Source organism: Haemaphysalis longicornis, unplaced genomic scaffold, assembly GCF_048455015.1.
Source record: "Haemaphysalis longicornis isolate Haplotype H1 unplaced genomic scaffold, Haemaphysalis longicornis Haplotype H1 scaffold_1, whole genome shotgun sequence".
NCBI classification, from domain to species: domain Eukaryota; kingdom Metazoa; phylum Arthropoda; class Arachnida; order Ixodida; family Ixodidae; genus Haemaphysalis; species Haemaphysalis longicornis.
In genome coordinates this window covers 165,376,408-165,391,663 of record NW_027526203.1, presented here as the reverse complement: position 1 = coordinate 165,391,663, position 15,256 = coordinate 165,376,408, and the positions used below count along the sequence as shown (strand labels likewise).

Sequence of the window (15,256 nt, the reverse complement as noted above, 5' to 3'; positions counted from 1 at the left end):
GGTTGCGGTTGGCTATGCGGGCGATGAGTCTGCCAATCTGGTCGGTGGTGTTTTCGAGACTGCGGATAATTTCAGTGTTAGCCCCATTTTCTTGAATTAGGAGTCCGAGAATGCGAATGGAGGGCACGTGCGGAATGAGGTTGCCTTGTAACGTGACCTGAATATCATGGGCACTGGCATCACGATGGCGACGCTTCGAGTGATAGAAGAAGAGCTCCGACTTTTGTGATGAGCAGCTGAGTCCCCGTTCATGGGCGTAAGTGGCGATGATGTTGGCAGCTTGCTGAAGGAGGTCTTGAATTTCACCATCGCTGCCCCCAGCTGTCCAAACGGTGATGTCATCCGCGTAGATGCTGTGGTGCAGGCCCGGGGTGCATTCCAAGAGGGGAGGGAGCTGGAGCATAGCCACGTTGAATAGAAAAGGGGAAATGACTGACCCCTGAGGTGTGCCTTTACTGCCCAAGGGCATGGGGTCCGATTCAAGGCCTTGGACCGAGAGGGATGCTGTGCGACCAGTGAGAAAGTTGGCGATGTACTGGTAGGTGCGGGGTCCTACGTGAAGTTGGTTAAGCCCGGTCAGTATACTTTGATGAGTGACATTATCGAATACCTTAGTCAAATCGACGCCCATGATGACTTTAGTGTCTTGCCGGGAGATAAAGGGGTTATCCAAAATTTGATGCTGAAGCTGCAGCATAACGTCTTGGGCAGACAGTTTGGGACGAAAGCCCAGCATGGTGTGTGGGAACAGACCCTGATCATCCATATAGGCTTGGAGACGCGCCAGGATGACGTGTTCAAGTAACTTACCCAGACAAGATGTTAGGGAAATGGGTCTGAGATTTGTAATAGCCAATTCCTTGCCTGGTTGGGGTATAAGAGAGATCTTCGCTGTTTTCCAGGACGCGGGAAGATGGCCCGACGTCCACACTGTGTTCATGTAGTCAGTGAGCGCCTGTTCTGCGGATCCAGTGAGGTTCCGAAGAAGCTTGTTGGTGATGCCGTCAGGACCCAGGGCTGATCGAACGTTGACACGTGTAAGGGCAGCCCTTACTTCGGCAACCGTGATGGGGCGATGTAAGGTCTCGTTGGGGCCGCCGGTGTAATCCGGGGGAGGAACGGAGGCAGCGGACGGAATATAGAGCTCCTGAAGCTGTCGAAGAAGCTCCTGCGCAGAACCCGACGACTTGTGGAGGAGGGCGATCATCTCATTCTTCGTGTGCTCTCTTTTCTTCTCCGGATTTAGCAGGCCGCGGAGAATATTCCAGGTCTGCGGAACATTCATGCTGCCCTCCATGCGGTCACAAAGGGCATTCCAATGCTGGGTGGTCAAGTTTGTTGCATGTCTGCTAATGTCCTGGTTGAGCTTAGCCAGGCGGCGACGGAGAGGGCGGTTGTGTTTCTGCCTCTGGAGTCGACGCACTAGGCCCTCCTTGGCTTCCCATAAGTGGACGAGACGAGAATCAACTACGTCAAGGTGAGCTTGTTCAGGGACAGTTTTGGCTGCACCATCACGTTGTTCGATGAGTTTGGCAGTCCAGTCATCCAAATCTTCTAAGGTGTCAGGTAAGTTAGCATCACAGAGGGATCGGAAGACGTCCCAGTCAACCAGCTTGTGGGAACGGGTGCTCGGCTGTGGGGGTCCGTCCTGAACGAGGGTTTCAACCACATAGTGGTCACTTCCCAAATCATGACCAGTGTTGCGCCAGACTGAGTTGGCGATGTTATGTGTGATGGTCAGATCAGGAGTGGTGTCTCTCTGGACGCTGTTGCCTTGTCGAGTGGGGTGTGCCGGGTCTGTAAGGAGGCGCATCTGATGCGAGAGGATTGTAGAGAGCACTCCACGGCCTTTGCGTGACACATGCGGATACCCCCATTCAGGGTGCGGGGCGTTGAAATCGCCGACAATAAGCAGCGGCTGGCCCTGGGCGTAGGACCAGGCCTTTTGCAGAAGTAACGTGAGATTCTGCGACTGCTTGACGGCACTATAAATATTCAGTATGTGGAGGCATTGTTGCTTTTTCTTCTTGAGGGCAGGTAAGATTTTGACGAAAACATATTCCGGGCCCAAAGCGATGAGGTTTTCTTGGCACGCCGGGATGTTACGTCGCACCAGGATAGTCACACCTCTCCATGCTAGGGCATCTGTTTCTGTGACTTGGCAGTGAAAAGCTCGATAGCCGGGTAACTTTGCAGGGACCTCTGTCTCTTGCAGGGCAATCACGTCAGGGGTTGGGAGGGATCGTTGGCGTAGGTGATTAAGATGCTGTTGGAGATTGCCGTGCTTCGACCGAAAACCGCGACAATTCCACTGCCAGACCCTAAACGGGCTTGGAGGGCGAGGGGGTAGCCGGGGAGGATGAAACTGCAGAAGAGTCGCCATTATTACCAGAAACTAAGGTGACTGGAATGCGAGTGTACGGAGTGTGACGCGTAGGGCCTGGGGCTGCAGTTTTGTTGCGGACAGGTGCGTCTTTGGGAAGGACATTGGCTAACTGTGTGTTCAGGGTGGCAATCATATTTTGGGTGGTGGCAACGGATGCTTTAATGTCCGCGAATTGACTGGCGAGCGCAGTAAGCTCCTTACAACGGGCAGTGTTGGCAGCATCGAATTTCTCCTCAAGAGCCCGAATATTGGATACCGTTGAGTAGGTTTCAGTGGTGGTGTCACCAGATCGACGTTTGGGGGGGGGGGGGCGGGAGGGGAGGCTGAGATGCGCTCATTACACTGGGAGCAGTGAGTTGAGAGGAGCATTGGGAGGTGGGAGGAGTACGCATGGCCTGTTGCAATTGTTTTACGTCAGCCTGAAGCTGACGTTGAGCGGCGACCAAACTCTCAAGCAAGGTGCGAAGGTAGGCAAGTTCTGAGCTAGGAGGGGGTGGGTTGGATGAGCTATGACGGGCTGGCAAAGCAGGGGAGCGGGAAGGCTGCTCACGGTTAGGGGAGGCTACTGCTGCCCAGCTCACCTGAGACGACGGTCGCTGGTCACTGGATGCACCCGTAGCCGGAGGGGGTGGGTCGGAACCACGGCGCTTGGACTTCGACCGGGATCGACGCCGCTGCACAGTCGACTGGGTGGTAGGCTTGCTTGCAGGCATAGATGAGTCACCTGGGAGCCTTGGGAAGGAGCCAGTCTGATCACGGTTGTGGTGCGGGTCGCCCTTGCGATTGCGGCTTCGGCTTCGGGCCCTCCGTTGCTGTCGCTGTCGAAGAGCGAAGGGGGTGCGGTACCTCTGCTGGCAGACTGCATCTCCAGTGGGATGATCTAGGCCGCAGAGTGCGCACTTGATGATGCACTCGTGCTCTTCCATGGGGTTGGCCAGGCCGCAGGCAGCGCAGTAAGCTCTGTCAGAATACGGGCACACGTCGGCTCGATAGCCCAGCTTGCCACAGGCCGAGCAAACCTCGTGTTTTCGCTTGTGGATGTAGCACCGAGTCACGGTACCTTCGTCATCGATGTAGTGGGGTACAAACGTCGACGGGACGCCGACGGGCCAAGTGATGGGTCTCGGGGCCAGGATATGGAGGCAGTGCGGGGCCGATGGCTCGAAAGGTCTGCGCGGTGAATCCGAGGGCAGAAACGGGAGGCAGTACCGGACCGGTAGTTCGGAGAGCTCGAGCTGTAGGCCGCGGTCAGGAAGGGGAGGCCGGGCAGGACCGGTAGCTCGGGGGGCTCGAGGTGTAGACCAGGGGCCGAATTCTCTAAAACGACGGGGCGTCGCTTTGAAACGACGGGGCAAATGCATGAGTTCTGGGGTTGGGGCCGTCGCTTTGGGGTTCCCTGCAGGTAGAGTCAGCCGCAGAAAAGCGCTGTGGCAAGGGCGCGAAGCGACACCCACTGCCCCCCCCCCGTCGTTTCACTCGTCGCTTCGCGCCCTTGCCACGGCGCTTTTCTGCGGCTGACTCTACCTGCAGGGAACCCCAAAGCGACGGACCCAACCACAGAACACATGCATTTTCATGGCGCTACCCCGTCGTTTCAAAGCGATGCCCGTTTTTTAGAGAATTCGGCCCCAGGTCAGGAAACGCTGGCAGTGCGCGAACTCCTGGGAGGGGCGCGCTTTCGGATTGCTCCTACAGCTGCGTCCGAATGGTAAGACGGTCGCCCCAAGTTCAACGCCGATCCTCTCCGTTCGCTCCTTTTAAAGACGACAGTCTTTCTCGGGCTACTTAAACCCAGAAATTTTAGATGCGACGGCATCTCATTCACTCGCCTTGTCCCTCCATCCGTCGTTGTCGTTGTCCGCCCACACCCCTCCCCCATTCTCCTCGCCGCGCGAGCTGCTCTCTCCGCCACTCACACCCTTTCCTCTCCAATAGCGAACACTCTCTCGCGAGGGGCATTGGATTGGATTCGATTGGATTGGCTTGGCTTGGCTTGGATCGGATTGGATTTGGATTTGATTAAAGTGGATTGTGTGGGATTGTGTTGCGTTATAGCCGCGCCACGTTGCGTCATAGCCGCGGCAGGGGGTTCACGGCACGTTTCACGCGATGGGAGAATCAACCTAACGGAAACAACAACAGAACCTTCTATGCGTCGCATCTACACAGGGGTTCCCGCGAGGGGAGGTGGGAGTAATTTTGGTCTGTCTGTATGTCTGTCTGTCTGTCTGTCCATCTGTGACTCGATTCAGCCACCCGGCCAAAGCAAAACAATGCCTGCGCAATAGTCTTATATAGTCACAGCTAAATCTACCCGTCTATGTCCGGTGTAATGTTCATACTTGTCAACATTGTTGAAGAAGAACAAGACATTACGCAAATATGAGACAACAAATCAATACAGAAGTGATATTTGCAGTGTTCCTTTATAAAAAAATCAAACATGCTTGACTTTTGCGAAATTAAATACTTCATCAACTGCAGAAAAAAAATTCACTCCGCCGTCGCCTGCTGTCGCCCGCGCCACTGTAGCTTCTGGCGCCATTTTAAGAAATCAACCGGCAACAGTTACGCAAGGTTCCACTAGATAGGTTCCACGTTCTGCTTGCAACGCACGTGGAGTAGGGAAACGCGGTTCTACAAACGTTGAAGTAGGGCGCCTCGATTAACGCGCGTCTTCGCCGTACGGCAGCGTTGGCATCGAGACACCCGGTTTGGAGCAGTGGAACGCGGGAAATTTAAAATGATTTAAGCAAACCTTTAGCGTCTTTACCACGGAGCAAGATAAACAGGAGCGCCGACTTCGCTCTCTCCGGCGGGCTCTTAATGTCCATAACTCGCGGAGCACAATGTAGATGGCGCAGCGAAAGGGACCTTAGCCGGCGGCTAAGCGGCCGGCGTTCCCCGTGCGCCGGCGGGCGAGTTGGCGGAACGCATTTCGTCGGCTCTGTCGTCTGCTTCGGCGACGGTAGTTTTGGGCACGGACTGCTTTGGGCCTGCTTTGGCGCCGCTTCGCTTTCATTGCGCGCCTCCTTCGCACAGTTGATTAACTTGTTCGACAGCACGTCCCGGGTAACCCGGACCCGAAGGAATTGAGTGGCCGTACGGCAAAGATACGTTAAGGATTGGTTTGCATGGCGGGAAATAGACCACATATAGACATATGGCTGCTATACAAACACTACCTCTTGCGCGGTGCTTGCCGAAAATGTGGCTCCGTTTTGTAAATTTGGGAATACCAATTTGGCTGTGTTTTAACAGGTTTTACAAAAGGCGAAAGGAGCAACTGGTTCTGATCACTGGCTATTATAAAAGTTCCCTCAGCTTTCTCTCAGTTCTGCAACTTGCGTCCAAAACAGAGTGTGCCTAGAACACGGGCCGGCACTTACACGCTCATCAGAAAAGAACAGAAATGCGATAACATCACCCGCGACGTAGCAATCTGCTCAAGATCAAGTCCCTGACAGTGCGGTCTTTTCACAAGCCTTCATTTCGCGATAACTCGCCGAAAGAAAAGGTTTAACGAGCCGGTTGTTTTGCTGGTCAGCCGCCTAACGAAAAAAAACAAACGCCGGGAACCCTGGTAGGCCAAAAAATTGCAGCCATACAAATCGCAGCATTTTATTTGGAGACCGCGGTGTTATCGACGAGATAACACAACCGTAGAGCGACAGTGAACATCGGGCGGTAAGTTGCGGCATGAGTTAAAATGAAGTATGCGTTTGATATTCTTGGGTTCCTTATCAAGCTGACAGTGTTTTTGTACACTCGATACAACAGGGCAGCCGTCCAATTCAGTCATTGGCACAGAAATGTGCATCATTGCCGTTTGCCGATGGAGTCTCCGGGCGACCCTCGTAAGCGTTGTTCGTGCGCAGACGCAGCATAAATAATTAAGCACGCGGCCGGAGAGCGGGATAACAACAGAGGGTAACCTTTGCGCTGCATCGATTCGTCGTAAGCAGAATCACGCTAGACTATGTTGTGGCGTTCCATATTACTCTTGCTCATTCTTTGGTGCTTCTGAAGTCGTCGTCGTTCAGTTGCATCTTACATTGCTGGGTTAGTACAATATTTTTAGTGGATATTCATAATGTCAGACTAAACGTTCCGGGAATAAGCGATCGCCATGTATGCGGCGGCGTGCGATTATCTGCGCCGTCTATTGCGGCCGCGCACGGGTGTTTAAATTCCGCGCGTGCACGCATGCCTCCTGCATAGTAGGACAGGCATAAGACAGACGTCGCTGCGCAAGAAAAGATGCCTCTGGGGAGAGCGAAGAAGGGAAGAGCCATGTACAGAGGCACAGCGACGAGAGGGCGAACGAAGGAGGAAGAGAGCAAAGGGAAAGCTGGGCGGCCGGCGGCGCGTGGACATTATCGGCCCGAGCAAAAGATTTTTTCTGGGCCACAGTCGGCGCTCCTCTTTATATCTTGCTCCGTGGTCTTTACCATGGGAGGAGCGCGACGCAAGAGGAACAACATGAGAGGTGAGCAGGAAAGCGAAGGGAGGCATTTACTTCGCAAAAACCGATAAAGACTATCGTCTTTTGACGGCATTTGCAACGGAAAGAGCAGATACGCGGCCAATTTTTTATCTCCTCCTCCTCGTACGTCCGAGCAGCGGCGGGGAGGAGGGCGAGAAGGGCCGGCTGCAAGCGGCGGTGGACGACGCGGCTGTCCGCGAACCCGCCAAGGACGCGTCAGCGGAGGGAAGCCTGGCTCGCCCCAAGGCAAAAAAGAAACACGTGTCCTTTCCGATGCTGCGGCGCGTTCCCACGGGAAAACTTCCTGCGGCCAAAGTTTTTCCATGTGGCTCGGAGAAGTCGGGACACACGCACGACCGTCACAATGGTTTTGATTGTAATGTTTAACTAGGCGACGCTGCACAGGCGATGAGGCGCGCCGTATTGGAGGGCTCCGGATTAATTTTGACCATCTGCGGATCTTTAACGGGCGCCGAAACCTCGAACACACACACGGGCGTTTTCGCTTTTCGCCTTCATCAGAAAAGCGGCCGCTGCGGCCGAGAATCGAACCCGCGTCCTTGTGCACGTAAGTATGGTGACTAGGGCTGCAGCCATGGATGCAGCGAACGGCGAAACGGCTTGCTTGCCGTCAGTCCTCCTACATGGCGCCACGATACTGCTCAGGACCGCTGTCCGCACTCGCTTTGTTTTTGACCGGATTTTTACCCGGCTAATTTTTGTTACGGAATATAGTAATCGTTTCGTGAAACATTGGGTATGCTCGACGAACAGAGTCCCAGAAGACAATGTCGCTTACGCCAGTTGGCCAGTGTAAGCTCAACGCGCCGGGCGGCTGTGCAGCTTATAACCGGCATATAGTGAGCGCAGTACGCACTGGTGCCTCTATGTTAGCGTGTACTTTCGTAACTTCCATCGTTGACCCCACCATTCTTGCTGCTAAAAGAATGTACATTGCATTGTATTTAAGCGTAAATAGGTCCTTCTGCAAACTTGTAAGCCCTGCCTAACTTTTGTTTGCTTTTGCCGGCCTCAACCAATCCCAAAGCTGCCGTTATACGTTATAGGTTCTAGTGCGAGCTAGTGGGTCGCACGGCCATTCTCTATTTTCCTAATTATATAGCTTGTTTGAGCGAAGTTTACATTGAAAGCGGTGTCAGTGTTATTTTAAGGAGGCAATCACCAAACTTGCATTTTGTCTTCATGGCCCTGCAGTATACTACAGGCATTCCCTTTAGAACCATAACTAGGTATAGGTTTGGGCGAGTTGGTATATCATACTTGAACGTTCAATGCGCAGACTACACAAAGACTAAGAAAGAAAACAAAACAATGCGCATGCTTTTGTCGAGACGAGACAATGTCGAGACGAGACAACGCTTTTGTCGAGACGAGACAATGCGCATTGTCTCTTCTCCTTCTTCGTCTTCGTGGAGTCTGCGCATTGAACGTTCCTTAGATACAATAATTGTCGATGACTTTAGCTTTGTTCATTTTGGTGGGTTCGGGGTTCCTTGGTGTATTGTGCATGTTGCGGCCTCTATGGCTTGAACTGGCTGCAAGAAAATCGCCAAAACGCCGTTCTCGCAACCGTGATGACCGCAACCTTGTTTCTTTGTTAAACTTTACGGTGCATAATCATGCATTTATCATTTTCTCTCCTTCCTTGCGTTTTTTGCTTTGTTTTTGGAAAGAACAGCCATGCATAGCGATCATACATTATCCGTATTTCCAATCGCAGTGGCACAAATGACCCTCCAGTGGGGTCGCAGGTTCGTTTCTCGGTCGCAGCCGCTGCATTTATGATGGAGGTTGAAAAAAAAAAAAGAAAGAAAGCACCCTTGCGCGCGACATTTCGGCGCAGAATGAATATCTCCCAAGAAGCCATGGGAAACCTTCACCACTGCGCGCTTCAAAGTCAGATGGAGCTCCTATATATCAACTGCTGGGACGGAATGGAGCCCCCAGAATGTCCCAGGTGGTCAAAATTAATTCGGAGAACTCCACTACGACGCGCCCCATAGACCAGGTGTAGCTTCGGCGCGTTAAACCGCACAATGAAATCGTCCCATAGAGCCTACGTGACGAATTCAAGGTCAATGATAGGCGATCCTCCCGAGTTATATAGCGTGAAGAACACGGCGAGATAAGGGAAGACCGCTTATTCGATCTTCGCGCCCGCCCGCCGCTCGCCGTCGTTCTGAGGGCCTGTGATCCGCTGCAGGAGTGCAAGGTCGGGGCCAGCGACGATCATCAAGGTTGCGAGCAATCAAGGTCGCGTGCGGGCCCTGCAGAGACACGCCCGGACATCGCTCAGCATCTATTTTTGACGTCACCACGGAGCACCGTCAGGTACGCCTCAAACCACGCTAAAAGCGCGTCCGCAATTAGGCAGCGGCTGAAAGCAGCGCCAGGACGGGCAGCGAAGGAGCCTGGCTTGTCTGACGTGGTGCCAAGGACAAGAAAAATCACCGCCCGCGCGGATGCACTAAATAAACAAGCGCGCGCGCACACAGCGCTGCGGCAACGGGTGTTTATTTTGGTTTAGGAGACGGAACAGCAGTCAGTGCTTCAGGAGCCCGCGAATAGTGCCGCAGCGCTCTCTCGTCTGCTACCTTGAGCGTCGGGTGAGTGCACACTCACGTGTCCCCGAGTCATTTTTTCATGCTTTCGGTCGGCATCGAGCGCCCCGTTCTCTTCGTTTCCTTTCGTGGCGTGCGGACGCTGAACCCGCGGCATGGAACTGGCTGGCAGAGAACCCCGAGCGCGGACGTTGAACGGCATGTTCTCAGTGAATTCCAGGCATTTACTTTGTTACCAGACGACAGTCAGGTTGCTCCGCTGAGCGTGCCAGCAGTTACATGACTGTCGCCGCAATTCCGAGATTCTATAGGCGTCATTCGGTCAACAGTGTGCACCACGTGTTTGCGGCTCATCAAGCAGCTTCTTGCACGTAGCATCGGGCAGCCAACGCCACGGTTACGAAGCCAGTTGTCTTAAATACTGCGATGAGTAATGTCTATGCGAATTAACCATAATTGTGACAGCACTCGGCACGGGTACGCAGCCTTGGATAACGTCGTGTTGGCAATTACGGACTCCTGTCTCCGACTCTTGGCCCCGTGCCACAGATACGCCCTCTTGAAAATGCGGAAGCGTCTGCGAGTTCAAATTATGCTGCCAGGTAAATCCGGAGTCGTGTGTATATTGCCCTACAGTAGCTGTCGCACTGAAAAAGTTTTAAGGCCCACTCAATCAGCGAAGCGGGGGATTTAGGAACTGCATATTTCAGTGCCGGAATATGTAGACGCTGCTTTATAGTTGGAAAACGGCGCGTGTCCAATCTTGTTACGTTCGTGTTTCCGTCAGTATTGCGCTGTTCAAAAAATGTAGCAGAGCCAACTCTTCTCCGGGTTTATACACGTCTGCAACGTTTTCTTACTGTCGCAACATAATTATGGTAACATCAGTCCCGTATCATGGTACCCAGCTATATCATATGACAGCACCTATTAGAAACCGTTTAAATTTAGAATATAAAAGCCACATTGCAATAAAATTTACGGGAAACGTAAATTGAAATTTCTGCGGGGAGCAAGACAAGCAAAACTTGCAGAAATTTTGATCGACAAGGAAAAAACGGTTTTATTTAGTGTTCTTTTTAAAAAGTTCAAAAAAGAACTTGCAAATAACTTGTTTTTACAATTAAGCATCGTTAGTGCCCTTGCACAACGAATGCTTGTGGGTGTGATCAAATTGAGGACAGTGATGTTATCAGCGGTTCATGACAGCAACCACAGCAAGCGTCGCACTTTCCCTCGCCTCCTCCACGTGGCGTTGCGGGAGTGCGGACGACCGACCCTCGTTGTGCACTCGCCCGCATCGCTGGTAAATCGAAGAGCGGAATGGAGCAAGTCGGTGCAGACAAATCGAAAGGGCCCGTTGTGGGCGACCTCAAGCGTTAACTTTGCAAGCATATCAAACGCTCGAGGGATGGAAGCAGCTTTCCGACTTCCACGTGAAAAATGGTACACAAACGAAATTTCCAATCTATTTCTCTAGCTAAAAATGTCGCCATTCTTTCAAAGCAAAGAAAAATTAAAGAAAAAAGAAAAGAAATTGTCAGTTTCCAGTTGTTTTTTTCAGGGTCCTCTTTCCTATCTGTACAGGTGTTAGTTAAGCGGAACAAAAGAAAAGCCGGTTTTAGGATCGAAGCCCCTTAGGGGCTCGGCTGTGGGCGTCTCATGTCGTCGTCGTAACGGTCGTCTCATGTAGTCATGGTACTAAAACACCGGGACACTCGTTAACGCCTCGCGCTGGAACGCTTCGTAACGCGTACTAAAAAAACACAGCGAAACTCGTTTACGCCTCGCGCTGGAACGCTTCGTGCTTCGAAGACACGAGACAGTCAAGCTGTATACCTCTACCCCCCAACGGTTTCATCTCCGTTGGCAAAAACGCCAAGGCGCCAAGAATACACTTATACACTGCATGCTTCGCCTCTCCCACGTTTTACGTTGGAGATGACCCGGGATTTTTTCAGGAAAGTGAGGGAAGTTGAAGGATCTGCTTTAACCATAGTTCTTCCGGGGAAGGGAAAAGGGGCAACACAAAGAATACGGTGAGGCAGAGCATACGCCAATGTAAGTGCAGATATAGAGCGTCCGAATAAAACTTGGTACTTAAGGAACTTCTTGGGGGACACTTTCATGGAAAATATGTTTGACGCCTTAAAATGAAACCTTCCGCTCATACGCCCATGCAATATAAGAACATAATGTGGTACGTAAGAGGCCGAAGTTGCGTTTCAGTACCGCTTCCTTCGTCCCAGTGGTAATACAGTTTGTTCACATTCGTGCAGCTTCTCTGTGTCAGTACCTTTTCATTTCTTTTTGTCACTTGGTTAAAAAGATTAATATGGGAGGTGATGATAATTTCACAGAAAAGTTCGCAGAAGAAACGGTGCGCAGACCGGCGGCAAGCTAGCTCAGACAACTTTAGCTGACACCATTACACATGAACCCATTCATCGATAAAGAAAACAAATAATGTTAGTGAAAAAAATCTATGGAGTACAGCGACAGTCGAACGACATACACCGAACATTTCGTTTCATAACAAGATTAGAATAAAGAAAAAATAATCAGATAACAAGAGCGGTCTCCCCTATATCTGACCGCTAATCTCTCACGTGCACCAAGCGGAAATCATGCCCAGAACAGAAACCGAAACTGTGTCGGCGTTGTCCGTTCTGACGTTTTCCGCCTGCCGGTATTGCGACGGCGGGTAACATAAGCGTCAAAAGAGCGACTACAAGTGGGCGCACCCACTGCATGAAATAGGCGCGCTTTTGGCAGGTGAAAGAAACGGGTTTAACTCGTTGCGCCTTCAGCAATTACGAAATACCGATACTGGCAACTCGTTAGGAGGCACGGTTGCGCGCTGCCAAGCATAGTGCGTGCACTCACCTCTTGAAGCAGAAATCACAAACCCTGCCGGCTCCGCTCAGCGGGTCCACTACGTACGCGAACGGCATTGACGACACGATCAGGTCCCCCGGCTTGTACGCAAGCATGTTGGCGGGAAATTTCTAGCGTGCTACAACACGCCAGAAAAAAAAAACAACAACAAAAAGAAGTGACGCTGCCCAGAAGAACCGGCACGACTTTTGCTCCTGCCCTAAGTTCCAGAGTGCGCTTGGCCGCCGCGCGCGCGAGCCAACGGAGCGGCGATGTACGCGAACCTCGGTTCCTGCCCCTGGCGCACAGCTTCTTCCCCGAGAGAGCGAGAGGGAGTGGATTGCGCCACGCCGTGAAACCTGTGCACGCACAGCGTTGCGCCATTCCGGGGGAGGTGCCTCCGTCGAAGTAGAGTCGAAGGTCCGAGGACGGCCGCCCATGGCGCCTGCTCATTTGCAGCCACGGAGGAAAGAAACTTTCGCGCCCGCCTTCTCAAACTGCGTCGCTGCACGCTTTGGGCCGAAATACTGTTCGCGATGCGAAGCTACTGCCACGCACGAGGTGATGAGCCGCGTATGTTCACCCTCTAACAAAACCGCCGTGGACATATTTTCGTCGCAATGCACCTTGGTGACGAATCGCTGCGTCCAGGGCAGTCGCCCTCACAAATAACGAAAAAAAAAAAAGTGCGTGCACTATTCGAAACGTCGTGGCATTGAAGGATTTAAGCAAACTAGAAACGAATACGGCAAAATGGTGCAGCGGAGAGAACAGGGTAACTATAATTCCGAAATCCTGTACGTCCCATGGCCTTCAGTTACAGTCCCCGGATGTGCGGAAACTTTTGATGAAAAACAAATCAATCTAACCGCTTATATCGGCAGGGCTCGAGACAGGTGCGATAGGATACCAGTGGGCCCTTCTCGAGCTGCAATTATGGCAGTCATGCTTTCTTTGTAATCTCCTGCAGTGTGCGCGTGTGCGTTTTTTTCCTTCTCTTTTATTCGTGCCCAGGTAACGTAAAGGGAGTTTTCATTAGAGCGATCAGCTGGCAAGTTCCGCCTCTTCTGATACGGCAGGTTTTCCGATGATTACGTTTTGGCTGTGCGAGCCAAAATTAACCCCAAAACAATTACGCAACTTCACTACGGTTTCTTCAGTGCTTAGAAGACAATTAACAGCAAACATCAAAGTTACTAGCAACACATCAAGAAGCAAAGATTCTTAATACAACTTTTCGCATGCTATCCAGGTCCGCACCGTATACGAGCGCATCGTTGTATTTCTTTGAAACAAGTCCAGTTAAAGAGAACGACCAAATTGTTATAAAACACGTACGGCTGTGCACCCCTCCTCCTTTTTCTCCTCATTCTCCTCCGCCTCCCACTCTTTATTGTTTTCTGTTTCTGGAAAGTGCGACCACTTGTAGTAATCAGGGTGCGGAGAAAAAAATTGGTTGGAATATTTATTTTACTCAAGTCCGATGTCAGCTGTCAGAACAATTTAACCCCGCGCCCTCTTCACCCACCTTCCTCCCTCGTCGCCGTTCCCGCCCTTATAAAATAGGTAACTTAATTCAAATGGGGTGCCAGCAAAGTGACCAATTTTCGCCCGGCTTCCGGCCATTCAGTTCACTTCGATTCTGCGCAGTTCAGTTCAGTTCACTGGCCTTAAGAACTCCGGCCGGGGGTGTTCCGTAAGTGGTGCGCAAAAACAAAAACAACGTGACGTAGAAAGGTATTTTATAAGTGATCATTTCTCGATTCAAACAGACGCTGGTAGATGTCGAGATTGTTCTTCTCCCGTCGAATACATGCCACTCACACAACGTTCGGCACAGGCTTTGGGAATGTGAAAAGAGCGGCACTTCCACCGGCCATCCCGCATCGCGCGGCCGTTAGCGGGGAGCCCACAGAATGTGTGTGGCAGGTGCCCAGTGTTGCCCAGCTATTTCCGGCAAGGCCGCTGGCGCGCCCCCCAGGAGCACCTCCGCCTGAAAATAGCTCGCGCCGTGGCCGAGTGACAAGCAGGTGCACAGCCGAGATCGAATCGCGGCTCCCGGGCCTGCGCGGCCATCGATGACTGCCGCCCACGCTTACCTCCGCAGACTGACAGCCGCCAAATGGTCCAACTCCGAGTCGCGTGCTTTGCGCTGCCAGCGTGGACTGGAACTGATCGAGAGCGGCTGTGAAAGCCCTGTTGGCCAGAATGGGGCACTGCGATCAAGCACCTGCGTATACGGAATGGCCTTTCCCTTTCCGTATTTATGTACTTAGCACAGCGGATAGCGTACGCTACGCTAGCGGTGGCGGGTACAGGGACCCGACTGCGCATGCGCGCAAGGGCATGGCGCAGTCGGTCGCCCTTTCCCGGAACGAATACGCGCACTCGGGTCCGGGTACCCACCGCCTTTAGCGTAGCGTACGCTACCCGCTGTGCTAAAGCACTCTGTAAGTACGTCAGGCAATGCCGTGGTTATCGTCATTTTCAGCAATGAATGTCTGCGGAAAGGCTCGAGGAGGATCGGCCCAGTGGCCACTGAATCGTAGTTGGTGTAAATGTATGACGCTTAGGTGGCGGTCACGGGGCGGGGGCTTTCATTTTGCTGCACATGCAGCGGCTTGGGGATATAATATAAGTGACTCTAAACTTACTGGCCGGAATGTGTCTTCTTCAGCGAAGACAGCGAAGACACGAAGAGTGATAAACTAAAAAAATACCAACTAAAGGTAATTTCAGAATGAAATTATAGACAATTTTTTTTCGTTTCGTATTTGCATTATCTATCGAATTGTTATAACATCCAATACTGAGGACGAAAAACACACTGCAGGACCTTAAAGGGGCCATGGAGGCAACATACATGGCCACACTTATGATTGCCTTATTTGAAAGAGCTGGCCAGTAGCGTACGGATGATTTCAT

General features: G+C 52.1%; 1 protein-coding gene across 1 annotated transcript in view; it reads right to left on the bottom strand.

Moving 5' to 3' along the window:
• Positions 1-12,888, bottom strand: part of LOC144138927 (histone-lysine N-methyltransferase SMYD3-like) — a 59,823-nt gene extending 46,935 nt beyond the window's left edge. Inside the window, exon 1 of the mRNA XM_077671446.1 lies at positions 12,341-12,888. Within this exon, the coding sequence (XP_077527572.1) occupies positions 12,341-12,447 (107 nt within the window). The 5' untranslated portion in view covers positions 12,448-12,888. The remainder of the gene's footprint in view (positions 1-12,340) is intronic.
• Between the last annotated feature and the right edge of the window lie 2,368 nt (positions 12,889-15,256).